General features: G+C 29.0%; 1 protein-coding gene across 5 annotated transcripts in view; it reads left to right on the top strand.

Annotated features, from left to right (window-relative positions):
* Positions 1-2,072: 2,072 nt before the first annotated feature.
* The window catches only part of LOC135927131 (uncharacterized), a 27,516-nt gene continuing 10,328 nt past the window's right edge, over positions 2,073-19,260 (top strand). Inside the window, exons 1-20 of one of the 5 annotated variants that reach the window (XM_065463072.1) lie at positions 2,073-2,260; positions 2,306-2,577; positions 2,724-3,706; positions 6,578-6,667; positions 6,841-6,942; positions 10,269-10,468; positions 10,655-10,753; positions 10,852-10,944; positions 11,113-11,283; positions 11,935-12,057; positions 12,282-12,393; positions 12,665-12,845; positions 13,105-13,402; positions 13,685-13,794; positions 13,997-14,115; positions 15,732-16,228; positions 16,386-16,575; positions 17,096-17,655; positions 18,083-18,182; positions 18,900-19,145. In XM_065463072.1, the coding sequence (XP_065319144.1) occupies positions 2,195-2,260; positions 2,306-2,577; positions 2,724-3,706; positions 6,578-6,667; positions 6,841-6,942; positions 10,269-10,468; positions 10,655-10,753; positions 10,852-10,944; positions 11,113-11,283; positions 11,935-12,057; positions 12,282-12,393; positions 12,665-12,845; positions 13,105-13,402; positions 13,685-13,794; positions 13,997-14,115; positions 15,732-16,228; positions 16,386-16,575; positions 17,096-17,655; positions 18,083-18,182; positions 18,900-19,145 (4,612 nt within the window). In that variant the 5' untranslated portion in view covers positions 2,073-2,194. Of the gene's footprint in view, positions 2,261-2,305; positions 2,578-2,723; positions 3,707-6,577; positions 6,668-6,840; positions 6,946-10,265; positions 10,469-10,654; positions 10,754-10,851; positions 10,945-11,112; positions 11,284-11,934; positions 12,058-12,281; positions 12,394-12,664; positions 12,846-13,104; positions 13,403-13,684; positions 13,795-13,996; positions 14,116-15,731; positions 16,229-16,385; positions 16,576-17,095; positions 17,656-18,082; positions 18,183-18,899; positions 19,146-19,260 lie in introns of all 5 variants that reach the window. The other 4 variants (XM_065463071.1, XM_065463070.1, XM_065463069.1 and 1 more) reach the window with 4 other exon arrangements.

Raw genomic sequence — 19,260 nt, 5'->3', positions numbered from 1 at the left:
CCCTTATCCTCCGCTTCAGTTTAAAATGTGTTTAGCACAGGAAAGTGGTGTTAAGCATTAAGCGCTTTGTTTATATCTGAAATTTTAAAATTAATAATTTTTAAAAATAAATTAAAAAAATATTGCAAAAAGAATTTTTTTTATTCTTTTTTTTATCACAAGAAATAATAAACGATCATTGCTTCATCCCAATCATATCAACCACTCTTGGCACCTTCGGCAAACTCGCCTTAGCATTTTTCAAAAAATTAGGATCACAAATCAGCAAACTCTCAGAAGAACCCCGAGAGGGTTTTTTTCTTCGTCAACGATTATCCATAGCGATTCACAAAGCTAATTATATCAGTTTCTATGGTAGCCTTCTAGCCAAAGAGCTATCATAGACAACGCTTACGTCCTTTTTCATTTTTGTTTCCCTGCATCACACCATCTCCGTTCTTTTTTTTAATAGTATTATTATATATTTTTCAAACATTTTTAAATATATTAAATTTATTATAACGATAAAAAATATTAAAAGAAAAGAAATAAATAAACTAAAAATAAAAAAAAAAAGAAAAAAAAAAGAAGAAGTTATGACTCTTTTCTCCTAACATAATATAATATTTTTACCATCTATGTGGGAAAAAAATAAATATATATATACAATAGTTATTATTTTTTTAAATAGTGAGTGCGTTACATTTTTTGAATATCTGTATCACGTTCCTTATTTCAGAAGTTAACTAGTAACGATGGGCATTCCTTTTTTTTCTAACGTAACGAGTTTCTTTTTTAAAGTAATGTTACTGATTCATATTTACTTAAAAAATAGGGCTATATACATATTAAGTGATTCAATGCCGATTTTTAAAAACGGCTAACTCAATATTTCTTCCAGAATAATATTACGCAAGCCTGAAGATTTTGCTCATAAAAGGAACAAAGGTCTAGATATATATTATAGAAATCTCGAGGCTTTAACAATGATATATATATATAATTGGGCTTAAACAATATTTTTCTGGCTAAAATATTGAGTTAGCCGTTTTAAAAAATCGGCTCAAAACGAGCCGTTTAACAACACTAGTAAACACACATTAATAAACTTTCCAAAATTATTTCAAATTTTAGCATGTCTTCGTATTACGACATGTATTAATGAAAACTTACTTGAATTTATGAAAGCTATAAAACATATTTGCAAAATACTATTTCAAAAAATAGATTAAATAGCTTAGCAGTTAATTCTGAAATAATTAATCATCAAATTCTAAAAGAAAATTAGATCTAACATTATAAATTATGACCGCGTTTTTGTAATGTAATTTATTATATTCTATATAAACTAATAAAAATATATTTCCTATTTGTTCCAGACTTTTTTTTTCATATAATCTCTTAACCAATTTCGTATATTTTAAATAAGGATGATATTTTTTTAAATTAAAATTAACCTCCTATCTTGTAAAAACATTTTATAGTTATTTAGGGACTAAGGGAATCAAGAAGGCCCACCCAAAAAATGGTCTGAGGGCATAGCCCCCATACATTAATTCTCCCCCTTTAGAAAATCATGGTTACGCCTATGAAGTGATTCTATTATTCTAGGTTACCAGAGTTAGGGTTTGAGAAATTGAGCTTTCGAAGAACTATAAATATATAGTTAATAAATATATGTATGATAGTTTTAATTAGAATAACGTTTAAAATATATTTCCTAGAATGTATGTATGATGTCTTATTATAAAATATTTAACTTAAAAGGATTTTTAATGTTCTAAACACAAATATATACATTTAAATTTTTATAATTTAAATCGTTATAAAGTTATAATTAAATTGATACTTTTAAATTCAACATAATCATTAAAATAATAAAAATATTATCTATAATACTGACAATCTATTTTATATCTTAATGATAATAATTTTTAGTAATTTTTTGGTCTAAGCCTAACTGCAAAAGTGATAAACATTTAAAGTTTTTAGTATTCCTCTAAAAAAGTGTTGTTAAATTTTGTGTCATCTGATCGATATAAGAGAAAGTTCTCTCCTCTATATAGAACTTTAAACTTAATGCTATATTTATATTAAATTAATTGGATAAATCAAATTGTTTATATTTAATTGATTAATGACTCATTTTAAAGAGTATTTTTAAAGTTGTTATCTGTAATATACGAATTGTAATGCATGGAAACATAATTAATAAATGGACAATATACATTATAATCTTAGAAATCGGGCTATCTATCAAACTAGATTTAATGAAGCAAAAGTATATCATATTTTCCTATTTAATTTTATTAAATTTATTTTTAAGAACAAACATTTGTCTGCATTGAGTATAAATAATCAAAATCGTAAATATAAAAATGCTATTAACTATCAAATCAATTCTATACCTCAAAAAACTGATAAAATTTTAAAAAATCATACTATTTCAACTTGTCCAAATCTAAAGAGAAAGGCCACTACAAAGAACCTTATTAATAACAAGAAACAAAAGAAAACTGAGAGTAAAATATATAATTCTAATCACCATATTAACACTAAAGAAAAATATACAAATACGGGACTCTGTAAAAGTAGCCTGTAAGTTTTATCTTTTGCTATGCTATATTTTGTTTATTAAATTTATTTTATAAGATTGAAGTATATTTTTTATATAATACAACTATGCCCATTATAACCTATTATGTAATGTATACATTATTAATATACAATATTATAACCTTTAGTTGGGGCTTAAGGAGCCTCAAGACTCAACAAAATTCTGCATCTGAACAACAATCTACCTCACAATCAGGTCAATCAACCTTGAATGGCAAGAATAATTTTATTAGTAATATCAACAAAAAGAATAAAAAACTTCTACCAGCAGAGGCCATTAAAATAAAAAACAACTCATTTCTGCACAAAAAAGTAAATTTTAAACTAGCAAAACACCTTAATAAAGTGGACCTTAAATCACAAGTCAGGCTCACAAAATCAAGTACTATTTCCAAAGAAGTTGACCAAATCAATAAAATTACTACATTACAATCATCAGTTTCTAGCAACAAAAAACCTCCACTGGCTGACAAGCTCAAAACAGTCTTTAAAATTGATACCAAAGAAAGTATAGCCCAAAATCAACCCTCTCACTCAAACCCTAATCCTATAATATCCAGAGATGATATTAGACAAAATACAGTCAAGGATGGCAGAAACCACAATAAAAGGAAACGTTTTAATCCTCCTCATACTACAAATAATAATAGTATCTGCAAAATAAGCAAGATATCTGATACGATAACCAAAATGGCCATGCCTTATGATAAATCTACCTCCAAAAAAACAAGTTTATCCTCAAAAAAAGATGACCATGGAACCATTTTAGATGTAACAGACACTGATAAATCGATTGCTACAGAAAAGTGTACCAAAAAAAGCAGCGATAAAATTGGTTACACAAAAGAGGATAAAGAAGAAAAAGGTTCAGAGAAGGAGGATAACTTTTGTTGCAAAGTAGAACATGTTAGTGATATGGAGGTGAGTTCATCCAACACCTGTAGCTTTAAGTCTCTCTCTAATCACTCCCTTTTGGACAAACATATCAGTGAGATAGATGAAATCATAAATGTAAGAAGTGTGGATCACAATCACTACCACAAAAGTAATTCAAATAAGATGGGATCAGTTAAAAAGATGGAAATGAAACAACCTGGAACATCATCTTCAGGTTTCATGATAAATATATTTATAAATTTATATCATTTGATTATTGATCTTTATTTTGGTCAGGATTTGTTAAAATAATATTCTTGTCTCATTACTATGGAATATTTGAGATATAGAACTATCATCTTTTAGAAAATTCAAAAAAAATTGGCAAATAATCATACACATGAAAATATATACCTTATTTACCACTGATCCTCAAAGGGTTTACTTTTTTTGTACAAATTAAAAATCAGCTCAGCCCAAAGCACAGTGGCCTGTCATCAATTAAAATTTTTGTGACCCACCCAGTTAGTGTTGTTAAACTGCTCGTTTTGAGCCGATTTTTAAAAACGGCTAACTCAATATTTCATCTAGAAAAATATTATGCAAGCCTGAAGATTTTGCTTATAGAAGGAACAAAGGTCTAGGACATATATCATCGAAATCTTGAGGCTTATGTAATATTATTCTGGCTACAATATTGAGTTAGCCGTTTTAAAAAATCGGCTCAAAAACTTATAGTCCGGTCCGATTTTTTAATAATTTCTGGCACTAGTTCCGACCCGAAAAAATATCTTTCACAAATTTCTCGACCCTAGGTCTAAGCTTACGGGGCCTTGCATGTCTGATAAAATGTTGTACAGCTCTAATTAAAAGGGTAAATATTGTTGAATGTTCCATTTCAAATCTAATTTTTTAAATGTATATGAAAACGGGTGTATACCTTTCGTGGGGTTTATACAGTGTTGTGATGATTTAATGAAACATATTGAGGATTAAATAAAACCCATCCATATAAAAATATTTTGTTATAATTAAAATATAGACAAAGCATTATTGAAAATTCTTTTATTCCTCCTTTTGTTATTTTAATTATTTTGCAAACAAAATATTTTTATATTATGGATGGGTTTTAATTTAATCATCAACATTCATTAAATCATCACAACACTGTATATTATTGAACACAGTATCCGCTGAGGAGGTGAATAATAAGAAAAGTTGGGAATATTAGATTTCTATAAAATTCATTTTTTTAAAATAATGATTCATAATATCAAGAATTACTTACCTTTTAAATTCATTTGCCTTCCTTTTTTATCACATAAAGAACATTGAGAATATTCATCGGTAGTCAGGGACTTCTACCACGGCGTATGGATATGACCTATGATGTAATCATTAATGAAATGGGAGACAGGGGGGGGCAGATAGCTACAAAGGCGCTAACGTCATTTGAATAAAATTGGGGAGGGGGATAGTTTTGATTTGAATTTATTTTTTGCTAATTTTAATTGAGGATGATATAATTTAGAGGGAGGTAGGAGGTAAAATTTTTGCGGGAGGTAATCTTGTCATTAGTTTAGGTACTTATAGAGGTCCCTGACACCAGTTAACTTTTAGTTTGCATTTGTATTATATATATATATGTATGAGTTTGATCATTAAAGTGATTGATGCCTGATGGAATTCTATTATTCCTGTTTATACCAGGCCTTTTAACATATCGATTTGCGATTTTTAAATCAAATTGTTAGACATATCATTTTGAAAATGCTCCTTATAAATATGCACTTTATTTTTTTTATTACATATTGATCAATAATCTCAACTGAATTTCATCTACGAATAGATTTTTAAAAAAATCCAAAATTAATTCCTCAATGATTGTCACATTATGCAAAACATGACATAGCTAGCATTTTCAAGTTGGAGGAGTCCGCACTCTCCCAAACTACACCGCTGGTTCCTTCCCTTACTGGGCCCCTTATGATGTTTTATCAAATGCAAGAAATGCATTTTAAAATTAAAAAAAATATTTTGATTAGTTTTCAATTAAAAAAATAATAATTTCGCAAAAAAAATATATTTCATTTCTTTTTTTTGCAGCTGGATGCGATATTGATTTTAATTCAACTCCCCCCCCCCCCTCCTCCTCCCTCCCACATGGAAATGAAAGTTTGGGCGTTTGTCATTTTGAAAACTTTTCAAAATATCTCCTTTTCTCAATCTTCTGTCGAGGTCTAAAATCGACGTCATTTTTGACTGACTTTTAACTTTCATAATAAATAAAAGTTGACAATTTTATATATTTTTAATTGTATTAGTAATGATAATTGTTAATCCTTGACTGAATTTTTCATTCGCGCATAACCATAATTATTAAATTTTATATGTGACCAAGAAGGTAGAGTAGTTTTTCTTATTATTATTTTTGATATATCAGTAAAAGCGCTTTAATTTTTTTTTAATGAAATGGTACATTAAATTGATTTAATGATCCGAGTACTATATAAACAATGGGCGCAGCCATTTGACGGTTATAATCGCTCTTGTTTTTTCCTGATGCTTCACCCCGAATTCACAGTTAGCACGAGTTCGCGGCTAAGTATACAAAAATATTTTTTTATATCTCGCCGCGAATTCGCGCATATTTTATACACTTTGTCGCGAATTCGTGCTAACTGTGAATGCAGAGTTATACGAGTACCCTCTAGAGATCCCTCCCCCTACAGGAGCTAATGCCACTTGAGCCTCCCTCCATGACTAAAATATAAAATAATTCAAATATAAAATGAATACTGTCTTGGCTATGTTTGTTAACTAAGAAGTCTACCTGCGATATTAATATTTAATTTGTACCTCCCCGCCTTCCGATATAGAGGGTCCTGCTTTGTACTCATGTTGATTCTATTTCTCGCCTACATACTTATATTTATTAAGACCAATTTTTTGCCGGAAATTTAATATAGGCGTATTTATTTATTTCTTTCTATTTATATCTTCTTCTTTTTTTATTAATCTTTCTTTTTAAGAAAATTTTTACTTTTCTTTATTCGCTTTATTTTCTATTTATTTTTCATATATATATAATTTTTTATTAAAATAGGTCAACTTCCTGATAAGTACAAACCTTCCAGGTATTCATCTGACAGCGAGGATTTCGAAGATAACGTGCACGATATAGGAAAATTGCACAGTTACTAATATATAATTTTTGTTTGTTTCTTTCTTTCTTAGCAAGGGATGGAAGGTGGAAGGGAAAGGTGGAAGGGAAAGGAATAATTAATGAATGAATGAAGGGTTACAAAAAGTAAGGGGGAACAAACATCATAATTCGGAAAATTTAAAATGTCTTTATAATTCCTTAAGACTTGTTGGAAACGAAAGGCTTGTCCACTCATCACTTGCTGAACGCTCTAGGGCCCAGGATGCAACAACTTATACAAAAAACACTCGGCACTACTTCCACCAGTCGTAAAAATTCATAGAAATACATTATTTTTTTATAAACACCTTTAGATATAGTTTAAGCTATTTATTACAGTATTTTTTGACTATATGAAGTTGCGGATTCCAAAATAATGATGATATTAATCATTCCCACAAATAAGTCAGTTAACATTCGCCATGAAAAACACATGAATTAGTCTCGTGTTTTTACAATTCAACCTCATCTGAGTCTGATTATTCTTTATTTTAGAAATGTATTTTTCAGGAATGAAGAAAATGGACATTCGATTGACTTCATAATGTGCGTGATATAACACCATTTAACAACGAGTTTATTTATGGAATCTTTTAATGTGATCTATTTATTTTTTATTATTATTAATTCTTAAATTTTATATAATTATTGGAATTATAAATAAAATTTATTTTAATAATGAAGATTTATTAATAAATTAATCACGTACATCTCGCATTTAATACAATCTTATTAGGCTTTGTTTAAATTAAACCGAATCGCGATTACTTCTCCAGCTGTAAATTCAACGCGAACTGCAAAATAAATGTCTGCTGATTTCGTATTCTAAAATTTGTTTTAATGCACGCATTAAATGTCAGAAATTTTTGTTATAAAGTGTGTATATATATAAATGTGCATTCGCTAATCTATTATATATCTTGATTGATAATGATAGTAATATGGAAATTCAATATATGGTGAATTCCATATCAAATCAACCAAGGTTTCAACCCCACCCCCTTCAATTTTTCTTAAATTTTGTATACTGGTAGTATATACTATAACTAAGAAAAAAATGAAATTTTACCTTCCAACACTGTTTACCCGCTAAGATATGGCCGTTTAAAGCGCGGAAAAATGGCACATTTTTGACAAAATGCATCTCATTTATTTTCAAATATCTCAAGAAATAATTAAGTTAGAAAAATAATTTAAATTTTATTTTGTAGCTTAATAAAAGTTCTTTAAAATGACATAAAAATAAATATGGACATTTTATTAATATCGAAAACCGGATGTGTAAAACCGGAAATGGCCATAGATTTATTTTTTTTCTGTAGATAGATATCACACTACTTTATATTTGTACAAAATCCTAGACTGGGATGAACATGGGTTTAGGAGTTATCACATGGCTAACATTGAATAAATTTAACATTAATATCATCATATTTTAATTTAATGAATAGTTATGAAATAATGATAATAAAATTATGTCTAAATGACAGGCCCTTACTTTTTTTTTATCTTTATCAAAATTTTTGAGAAGTGGCTGGAATAATGAGCTTTGTTTAACACTTTAGTTAAATTTTGTCTCGAAGTTACTTGACAAAATAATTATAAACATAATATAACTTTATTTGCCTCAAATTGCATTACATATAATACAATCAAAAATTTATAATTAAAATATATCATATATTATAATCATCCAAGGAATTTTAATAAATTATGACTTTTGTTTTTTCTAGGGCAATAAAAGCTTGAAACTTTGTGTTCCAGAAATTCTCGCTCTCAAAAATCTGCTTTCAAGATGACTTTCTATGTTCATACATTCATTATTGCTCACAAATATATAATTTACCCCATAGATATTATTTCTTGCATAGTTAAATAAATCTATTGTTGTCAATATGTGATGTTCATATGGACGTTGCAAGTTTGCTCAAACTGCTAACCGTTTAGTAACGGCCCCCATAATGTCGCATGGATTTTACCTTACGGTTTCAAAAAATGTCACTCAGCCTTTATCCCAAAATCATTTTCATGATTGTAGAGATTAATGAAATCTTTTATTTTTATATTGATTACTGCTCCATCAGAAAAATAAAAAATTTTAGCCACTCTTATTAAATCTTTCCTTCAAGAATACGATCAATTTTTAAAATAAATAAAATGCACATGCGTTGTGCTTTAAACAATTTGATATAACTACTAAATTTACATGTTTTATTATATCGTTCTCACGGTAATAAATTATAAAAGAGTTGATAGTGGCTTGATTATTGGTCTGATTAAATCCTTATGCATGGTTCTGCATTACAAATGCATAGTTTTCTGAAAAATCTGCAATAATTAAGAATTCGCCAACATTTAATTTGAATTTTAAAAAGTTTCGAATTAATGATTATCGTGAAGCTATAAACAAATGAGGTATTAAACTGTTTAATTATTCAATTAAATAATCTATAATTTCGTCAGCGGATTTTGTCAGTGTTTCGAGGGTAGTTCGATCAATTGCTATCCATTGTTTGAATGTTTTATCTATAGAATTATCGTCAAAAATATATTAAGCCTTTCTTTTAATTTTGAATATATGGGGGAAAATTTATTGTTGAATTTCAATTTTGGTAGATTATTTTATGCTAAATAAAATATTTAAAATTATTTTGTCAAGTAATTTTAATTTCGAGATAAAATTTAACTAAAGTTTTAAACAGCTCATTATCTCAGCCACCTCTCAAATTTTTTTTATAAAGATAAAAAAAAAATAAGGGCCTATCATTTAGACATAATTTTTAAATTAACATTATTTCATAACTATTCATAAAATTAAAATATGATGATATTAATGTTAAATTTGTTCAATTTTAGCCATATAAAAAGTGATAACTCCTAAACCCATATTCAACCAGTCTAGGATTTTGAATAAATATAAAGCAGTGTGATATCTATCTACAGAAATAAAATTTTGGGGAAAAAATACCTTTTTTTTTATGGCCATTTTCGGTTTTACACATCCGGTTTTCGATATTAATAAAATGTCCATCATATTTATTTTTATGTCTTTTTAAAGAACTTTTATTAAGCTACAAAATAAAATTTAAATTATTTTTTTAATTTAATTATTTCTTGAGATATAAGAAAATAAATGAGGTGCATTTTCCCAAAAATGTACCATTTTTCCGAGCTTTAAACGGCCATATCTTAGCGGGTAAACAGTGTTGGAATGTAAAATTTCATTTTTTTCTTAGTTATAGTATATACTACCAGTATACAATTTAAGAAAAATTGAAGGGGGTCGGGTTGAAAATCGACTTTATTTTGTTGATTTGATAAATAATTTACCGGCCCGGCCCGGCCAGGCCCGAATTTATTTAAATATAGAAATTAATTTTTACAATTACATAAAATAAAAGACATATGTCATATAGCGTTTAGTTTCAATAAATTAAATCAATTTAGATATATTAAATAAAGTTTCCAAGGTCCGACCCGACCCGGCCCGAACCCGATTATTTTAAATAGAATTAGGCCCGAGTCCGGCCCGGCCGGCCCTAACTTTGCAGATCTCTAATATATATATATATATTTGTTTTATAAAAAGAAGCTAACAGCAAAATCCACAAATTGGTCGAGGACCTGAAAAACAAGGACTTGGAAAATTACTCGAAGCTCGCCAGTTGTCAAGAGATTTGTAAGATTTTGCTTATGAGTCAAGAAGACTCCTTGGCCAACTTTCCCGTTCATTCTTGCGTGAAAGCCTTGGTACACATTTTGAAGGGCGAAAATCATAGCGATTTCGAATTGGTTAGTGATGTTTGCTGTGTCTTTTGTAGGAATAATTTTTTGAACCCCTTAGTGAATTGAAATTTCTTGAGAATGGAAAGAAGGGGGGCGGAGAGAAATATCTTTTGGTTTAACCATGTATTAAGAATGGAATACAATACAATATTCATTTAGTAAGATTTAAATATACCGTATTTTTTTTACCAGATGAACGAAGCTTGTAAAGCTCTAACTTACATGATGGAATCAATTCCCAGGTCAATCTCCTTAGTTTCCACTGAAGGAACAATCATATTCCTAAACAAAGTTTTAACTTTAATTGGAATCAAAATATATTTTTAATATATTTTTTTAAATTAACGGCATAAACTTAAACGCATTTTTTTAAATAACAATTTTCACAGGTGCGCGAAATCCAATGCATAGACGTAGCCGAGCAATCACTAACGGCTCTAAAAATGCTTTCCAGAAAACACGCCAAAACTATTTTGCTTAAGGTATTTTATGTTATCACAATGGAATGAGAAAAAGGAGGGAAAGTTAGAAAGGAAAAAGAAGAAAAGAAAAGAAAATAGAAAAAGAAAGAAAGGAAGTAAGAAAAAACAATATTTAATAAGAAATATTGTAAAAGATATAATAAATTTCGCTATAAAAAATTAATACAGGGGGGTATATCCTCTTGCCTGGCCTTCGTCGATTTCTACTCAGCTCCCGCTCGTCGCTCGGCATTTTCAGTAGCGGCATCGTGTTGCGAATACGTGACAGGGGCAGAATCATTTCGAGTGAACGTCATTGGATCCTTGCGACTCGTGGAGGGCGGTTTGACTACTGGACAAGTTTTTTTTAACCTTTTTTTTTGAATTGTTTATTTTATAAGATTGCAATATTTATATGTATTACTAAGTATTTCAAAAAAAGTACTCATTCATAATTATTTTACCTCCTTAACATTAAATTTACCTCATATGAATTGACGAGCACTTAATTCTATTCTCTCTCCTATATTATTTATTATCTCCCAAGCAAAAATCAATCTATTTTCAATTTTTTTAAAGATTATTGCGAAATTTAACCTTAATAATATATCAATATAGGCTATACGCATATTAATTAATCTCAATAAACCCACACGTTTTTAACCTTGTGGTTTTATTGAATATAATACCTCTCTCTATATTCTAATATACTCACAGATAAGATGTAGCCAGTTATAATTAAAATGCATGTATGACTTTATTTAAAATATATTCTATCTTTTCTAAATTGTTTTTAGAGAAACATAAGGTTTTGGTATAGGTGCCCTAAAATAGAGGGTTTGATTTAGGCTTGAAAAAATTACAGTGAACCAGAGTTAGGGCTAGATACAAAACGCTATACCTTAAAACATCAAAGTTAACTACAAAAATATTTTTTATTAGTTAACAGGATAGGTATATGAGACCTAATATTAAAAATTAAAAATTCGAATTTATAAATATTTATTTCAGGATAAGAGCGTTATTGAAAGTTGTTGCTTATGCTATTGCAGACTCATAGAGGTTTTCAGAGACCAACCCATCTTGCTAGAACAAATCGCTACTTTCGAATACATATCTAATATCGTTAATTTGGTTTGAGGATTAAAAATAAAATTATCCTTTAGATTTAATATACATTATTTATATGTTTTTTTTCATTCTAGCTTTCCAATAAAGGGGAAGTATAAAGAGATAAAATAAGGAATATTTAAGGAAGGAAGGGATACCCATTATATAAAGATATATTTATATTCATTTTGGAATAACGGGATTTCACGTATAATATCACTTCATTCCATTTAATTATTATTGCATAGCTCATGGCTTCTCCACCCATTGTCGATTCGAAAACCTCTTCAATGATCATCAAGTCTCTACACACGATGATAAAAGGTTGCAATAGCTTGGCCGTCATTCTCCTTAAAAACGGTTAGTTTCAGTAATAATTTTATTAATCTTTCATCTTTCTCTCTTAATTTAATATTATTTTGACTTAATTTACTTCCCCTTATCTTTATTATTAATGTTCTTTTATCTAACTGTAATTGTCTGGTTTCAAATGGTTTCCTAGTGATAGCCTTTTCTTTATCGAAACACTCAAATCAATAAATAAAAAAGAACGAAAAGAAGAAGGTTTTTTTTTGCTTTTCCTCATTAATCCTATTTTATCCTATACACCTTACTAATATTATATCGATAGATATAATAGACACTCTTAAATACCTTTTGATGGAAGAACAGCCGCCTACCACCGAATCCCCCACGAAATCTAAAATCAATGACGTCTTTTTCTCGTTGCAAAATGTCATTTCCCCTCTCAAAGATTTGGGATTTTGCCGGAAAAACCCGATGGAAATATCCGAGATAACGCTCTTGATATGGTAACGAAAATATTTATTTTTGCATAAAGCCACAAAATAATGATTTTATTATATACTAAAAATTAAGACTCACATATTTATAATGATAGAAATGAAAATTTAATTATTCATAATAATACAACAGAAAAGTATTATATTTATTTGTCAAAAGAGATTTTAACACTTATTCCAATTGTTCTTCTTTACGTTTGCGCTCCAAAAAAGTAGTTTTGTCCTTTTTATTATTTTAAACAATAATTTTATTTTATTAATGAAAAAGCGAACTATTTCCTTCTCTTAATTCCCATCATTTATCCTTATCGGATCGACTATTTTATCACGAACACAAAAACCCCGAAATATTTTCCAAATTTCACGAATCATCTGAGTACACGAAATTTACTTGCCGCGACACGAGCCCTAAAAATGGTGGACTTGCGCCGCAAATCCCAAAACTACAAAGTATTACTTCGGAAGATAGCAGAAAATGTTATTTGGACAGCGAAGAAGGACGGGAGATAGGAAAATACTTTGTGAGGTCCCTCATGCCATTGGTTTATAGGATATACGATAATTCGGTAAATTAATTACACCTGAACTAAAGTATTTATATGATGCTATTGCTATTTCGCAAATGTTTAATATTTTTTATAAACCATTATAAAAGGAAACTTTGTAGTAAATAAAAGTGTTCTTTAATTGATATCTTAAATAGATTTTCCGTTGGACACTTATTTTATTTTGCTTGTCATCTGCCAACGAGTTAATATTTATTCTAATTATTGATGGAAATTGTATGATCAAAATATACAAAACAACATCTTTTTAAAAATTGAAAAAAATTATTATTATTTCTATAGCCTGGTAACGTTGTTAAATACAATTGTCTCAAAGCTTTGCTCAGAATGCTCTATCATTCCAAGGACGATGGTTTAGTATTGGAAATTTTGAGCTCCTTAGATATTTCAAAGTTTTGATTTTGATTACACTATATTTATAATTATATTTACGTCTCAAAATTTAAAAGTATGACACTGTTAAGAATGCATATGGAAAATAATTCTTAATGAGCAGAAAGGAATTATAGGGAAAAGGAAAAATATTAGGAAGAAAAGGAATGAATGGGGGACAATCATGTTTTTTTTAAAATATATCTTTACCTCTATATATAGTTACATTGTCTCCATGTTAACCTCTAAAGACCTCAAAATTATTCTGAGCGCCTTACAAATGATCGAATTGCTTTTGTCGAAATTCCCGCAAATTTTTATCACGAGCTTTAAAAGAGAAGGTTTTATATAAAAATATTTCATTATATAGAGAAATCATTTATTGTCAGCTTATATTTATTAATTATTTCCAGAGAAGAATGTAAAGCTAAGAACATATCAGAGCCTTCGAATTTGTAACCTCTATCACTCTGAGGGTAGCAATATGTATGGTTCAATACGATTATTTAGAGTTCTCCCTCTACTTCCCTCCTAACTTTTAGAATGCAAATTTACCTACTACCTCCTCCTAATTATTTTTTTAAGACTTACTATTTTTATAGATTATTTTGCATTTTTATATACAATTATATATTTTTAAATTGATGAAAAATTTAAAATTTATGAAAATTAAAAGCATTATATCTTGAAGATATTAAGTACAAGTTTGAAGTTATAGCTTTTAAAAAACAAACGCAAGCCATGAGCTGCTAGGGTAGGTAGTTGCATATGATTTATAAAAGACACAATTCAAAAACAGCAGTTAGTAGTTTAATTACTGGAATATGTCAGTGTCTTCAAAATATTATGCATTCTAGATTTACCCTCTACCCCACAAATATTTTTTACTCTCTACCCTCTGGGGGGAAATAACCTCTACTCGTAATACCTAGAAAAGAACTGAGAAATACTGTAAGGTTATTGATAAAATTCCAGTGCTACAACAATATTTAAAGGTTTATTACTAGTATCTTAACGACATCTGCGATCCAATTGGTAATATTGAGATATTAATGGAATGAAAGTGTTTTATGCTTTAGACTTAATCTCTATGCAATTATCGGATCATTTTCAGAGGTATGACTTAAACATTTTTTTTATATTTTACTCCAAAGGGGTTATATGGAAAGTTATGTATAAGGTGTTGCAAAGCTTTCTTTTATAAGTAAAACTGGTAAAAATAAATATTAAATTTTGAACAATTTACAAGATGGCCCCAATAGTGCCATTTACAGATTTTTAAATTTATTTGGATTTGAAGATGATGTTACAAATTGGACTAACCATTTTTTATTTTACCTTACCGTTTAATGTATAATTTATCTAAATTTCGGAATTTATTAATTTTATATTAAAAATACATATAAACCAGCATCGATGCACAGCCGAAAGAAGGATTAGTAAAATAAAATAAGTCGAAGCTTGACTAAACCAGGAAACACATCTGTTTAAAATATTTAAAAGTTGGTACATACTTAAACATTTGCATGCTTACTAGGTATTGATTCCGAATAATTTATATGTTTTTAGATGAATATATAATTTAATTTATAGAATGTTTATTTTACAAACGCTAGAGCGCTCTGGTTGGTTCTTAGTCTAAGACTTAAGTCTGTTTGCTGATTGCTATTATTATATTTTTTATTTTGACGAGTTTTTTTTTATTATAGACCTCAAAGATATTTATAAAAAGGAAACGCTTAAAATTTTATAAATATTTTTTTAACAGGTTTCACGAATAATCATGTAAAACATCTCATTTTTAAATCGAAAACAAATTACGAATCCATATTTTTTGAAAAAATGATTTCCCTGATAATTAAAACTTTGTGTATTTATTTAGCATCGATCGAACTATGATTTATTTATTTATTTACCGATAAATTTAAATTCTAATTATATATCGAAAAATATTTAGGTGTCCAGCACAAAATAACGGAGCTGGTGCATACTCATAGAAAATCTATCCCTACCACCAACAAATCCATCCCAACTAATAACCAATTCGTCGATTCCGTCGATAATGCTTCGAAAGTGGTCGGTAAATACACCTCTAACTACGAACGCCGAAAAATAACAAACGCAAAATCGCTAAAAATTAACGATAAATCTATCGACGCACCGCCCGTCAATGATAAATCTCTAGACATCAGGAGGGAAGGTCTCTGGTCATATTTCGCCCCGAAAAATTCAGACCATTTGAACATCGAGATTGGCGGAAAGGGTCCTGAAAAGATTTCTCATTCAGGAAATTTTCGGGGGAACAATGCGATTGGGATGACAGACGTTTTGTTGCCCTTTAGGAAGGCGTTTCAGAAAAGACTGTTTCCACTTGGCAAGGATACTGAGACGAGGCATTATTCTGACAATAATAAGAAAGATAGTAATGCTAAAGATTTATGTCCCAAAGACCAAGTAGATGAATATTGTTTGTTGTTCTTGAAAGGGGGGGGAGGGTCAGTTAAATTATGGATTTTTTAGTAAATGTTTTTACGTATTGAATATATAAAAAAATACTTTTCTTCTATGAATTACTTTCAATTTGAATTCTTTTTTTAAACAACTTTTAAAGCTTATTCCTTATCAAAATGCCAATTGGCTTGGCAAGAATTCGGCCTACCCAAATGACTTGGCTTCTTTTCTCCTGTACAATGCGAATCAAAACTTTTTGAGCCGCACTAGTCGATTGGATTATCATGCCACTACTGCCACCGATATTTCAATGAATAGAATGCATCTTCAATCCCTTTTAAAAGATAAAGGTTTAATTTTTCTATTTCTACTTTTTTTTCCCCACATACGTGAATGGTAATTAATTGAATGCCTCTTTAAACTATATTTGATCTTAAAGCCCATTATTTTAGTATAAATGATTATCCGTTTAAAGTTATTTCACCCAATTCGACTGATACTTTTTAAATAGTATGAATGTTTGATCCATAAAAGCTCAAGATGATAGTTGCATTAATTATCTCTTGACGATGCTTTGAGATAACATGGTAAAAGTTTATTTATGGTGTATCCTTATCTTTATAATTTTATTGTATTAAAATGGATAGAAAAAAATATAACAAACTACATTTTTATCTTGCTATACAAACCGGTTCCCAGAAAATAGTACGTAGCCGGTTCGATCCTAAAATAAAGATAATTTTACTGAGCTAGATCTAGGAACTATAGGGCTCCTTTTTTTAAACAAAATATTTTTATTCATGAATGATTTTAAATAATCCACAAACAATCATACACAAAATTTATTTGTACATTCACTAAATTTTCCAGAAATGCCTTACTCATCCTCCAAGTTACTCTTCAGACCATTCACGCCTCTACCTTTACTCCCTTATCCTTCTTTACTTAGTTCGACTGCGCTGAGTAGAACGCAAAACTCAGAAAAGTATCTCAACATTCAACCCGGTTCCCTTTCAGCTATAAAGAAAAATAGGAACGACGTCAAATCGTTCAAAAATAATCGCAACGAGGGCGCAAAAATTGAAAGAATTAACGAAGTCAAGGAAGCGAATTTTTTGGACAAGTATTTCTCCAGAAGCCACAAGAAACATAAGGATGACAAAAGTGAAGATGAAAGTTTTTCGAACAAGCACCTCGTCAAGATCGACAATAAATCGACTAAAAATAGTCAAGCAGAATTTAACTATGACCCTCGAAACGCAGTTTTTTTTAAGAGCGTGAAAGCAAGGAGGGGGTCTAGTGACAGGGAAGCATATTTCGACAAGTACCTTCTCCAACACCACAACGATAAATGTGGTGACAACGAGAGGGGCAATGTTGTAAACGAATACCGTAGATTAAAGAATATGTATGAAGAACTCGGCCAGAAGGTATATATTCATATTCTACTAAACTTTATAAGATATTATTTTTGTATTTATCGAGCCACGCAAATTATTCTTGAATTAAACCTCCCTTATAATATAATAAACTAATACGAGTGGGAATGGGAGGGGGCATTAAAGGTTGACCTTTTTAACGGAACTACTATTTCAGTCTATAACGGAAAAATACTGTTCATATTTCCACCTTAAACGTCTTAAAAATAACATTTTGTTCTCGAAAATTTTGATTTTGTAGAAATTTTGTCAAAATATAACTTATCTAATAAGCCGTCTGATATATTACAAAAATTTAAAGTCTAGACTATTCGAATTTTGAATCGTCTCTCTTATGAATACCTTAGGAGTTTTTAAGCATTATTCCGAATATTCCATCCTCATTTGAAAATATTTTTCAAAAATACTAAAAATGTAGACTAAGGTTGTTGATTTAGAATTGAACGCGAATTTCGACTCATTAACGGAACTCAAAGAGCACGAATTTACGCTCAGACAGGATGACATCCGTCAAAAGGGTTTAAATAAACTTATATTCTATTTCGCAACACTGTTTTAAAATGATTATATTAAAAATTTTACGCTATTCCACATTTTGTCACCCATAATTATAAAATGGATTTATCCCATATCATTCATACACTCATTTGTTTCAAAATAACAAAAAAATTTTTATTTAAAAACAATATATGTCATTTATTACTCATTAGATAATATCCCGAAAATATTAATTCACTTTTATTTTCACCAATCCGATCCGATATTAACCATCTATTTTGATATTTAAATCATAAGATAGAGGGTCAATCGAATTTTCTATTAAAATTTATTATAATCAGAATATTCATAAATATCTTGCTCGTTTTTATCTAACAAGTATTTAATATATATATTAAATATATATTTACTCGCTTGGAGCCGCAAAGAGGCATAAGAAATTTAAATTATATTTTTTATTATTTCGTTTATTAATACACTAAGTGTGTTTTATAAATTTTTAAAGCTCTTTAGGGATTTTGCCTTTCTCCGGGAAATTATAAAAATATTTTTTCAAAAATCTTCTATTACCGTCATCCCATACGAAAAATAAAAATTAAATTTAAAAAGTTTTTATGTATTTTTTTTTTAAATGATGAAATTTTAATTATTTATAAATTGCTCTTCCGTATATAATAATCGGACTCAAAAGCTTACCTAATAAGGATGATGATTTTTTTTATTATGCTCATTCTAAGATCTTCTCTTCGACAACCCCGAAGAAAGCAAACTGAAAAACTTTAGCCTATGGGTCCTTCTCAAGGCTGACAGGCTCTTGAAAACTCATTTTGCCCCGTTGACTTTCCTCGATTCTTCCAACTCGAAAATAAATACCGACGATCATGATCTGAGCTCGAATAATAACGATACCTTGACCACCCTTTCTAACCTCTGTTCCAAACTTAGCGGATTGTTTTCTCAAATGAAAGAGGAATCGGAAGAAAGTCTGAAACCATTTTTATTTTTATTTATAATTTTAATAATGGATATTTTGTATCGTTTTATTATTGAATATAATATATATTTATTTAGAGGAAAGTAAATTGACCACAATCTGGC

This window comes from Gordionus sp. m RMFG-2023, chromosome 3 (assembly GCF_954871325.1).
Source record: "Gordionus sp. m RMFG-2023 chromosome 3, tfGorSpeb1-WG-v2, whole genome shotgun sequence".
NCBI classification, from domain to species: domain Eukaryota; kingdom Metazoa; phylum Nematomorpha; class Gordioida; order Chordodea; family Parachordodidae; genus Gordionus; species Gordionus sp. m RMFG-2023.
This window is presented reverse-complemented; position numbering and strand designations above follow the sequence as displayed.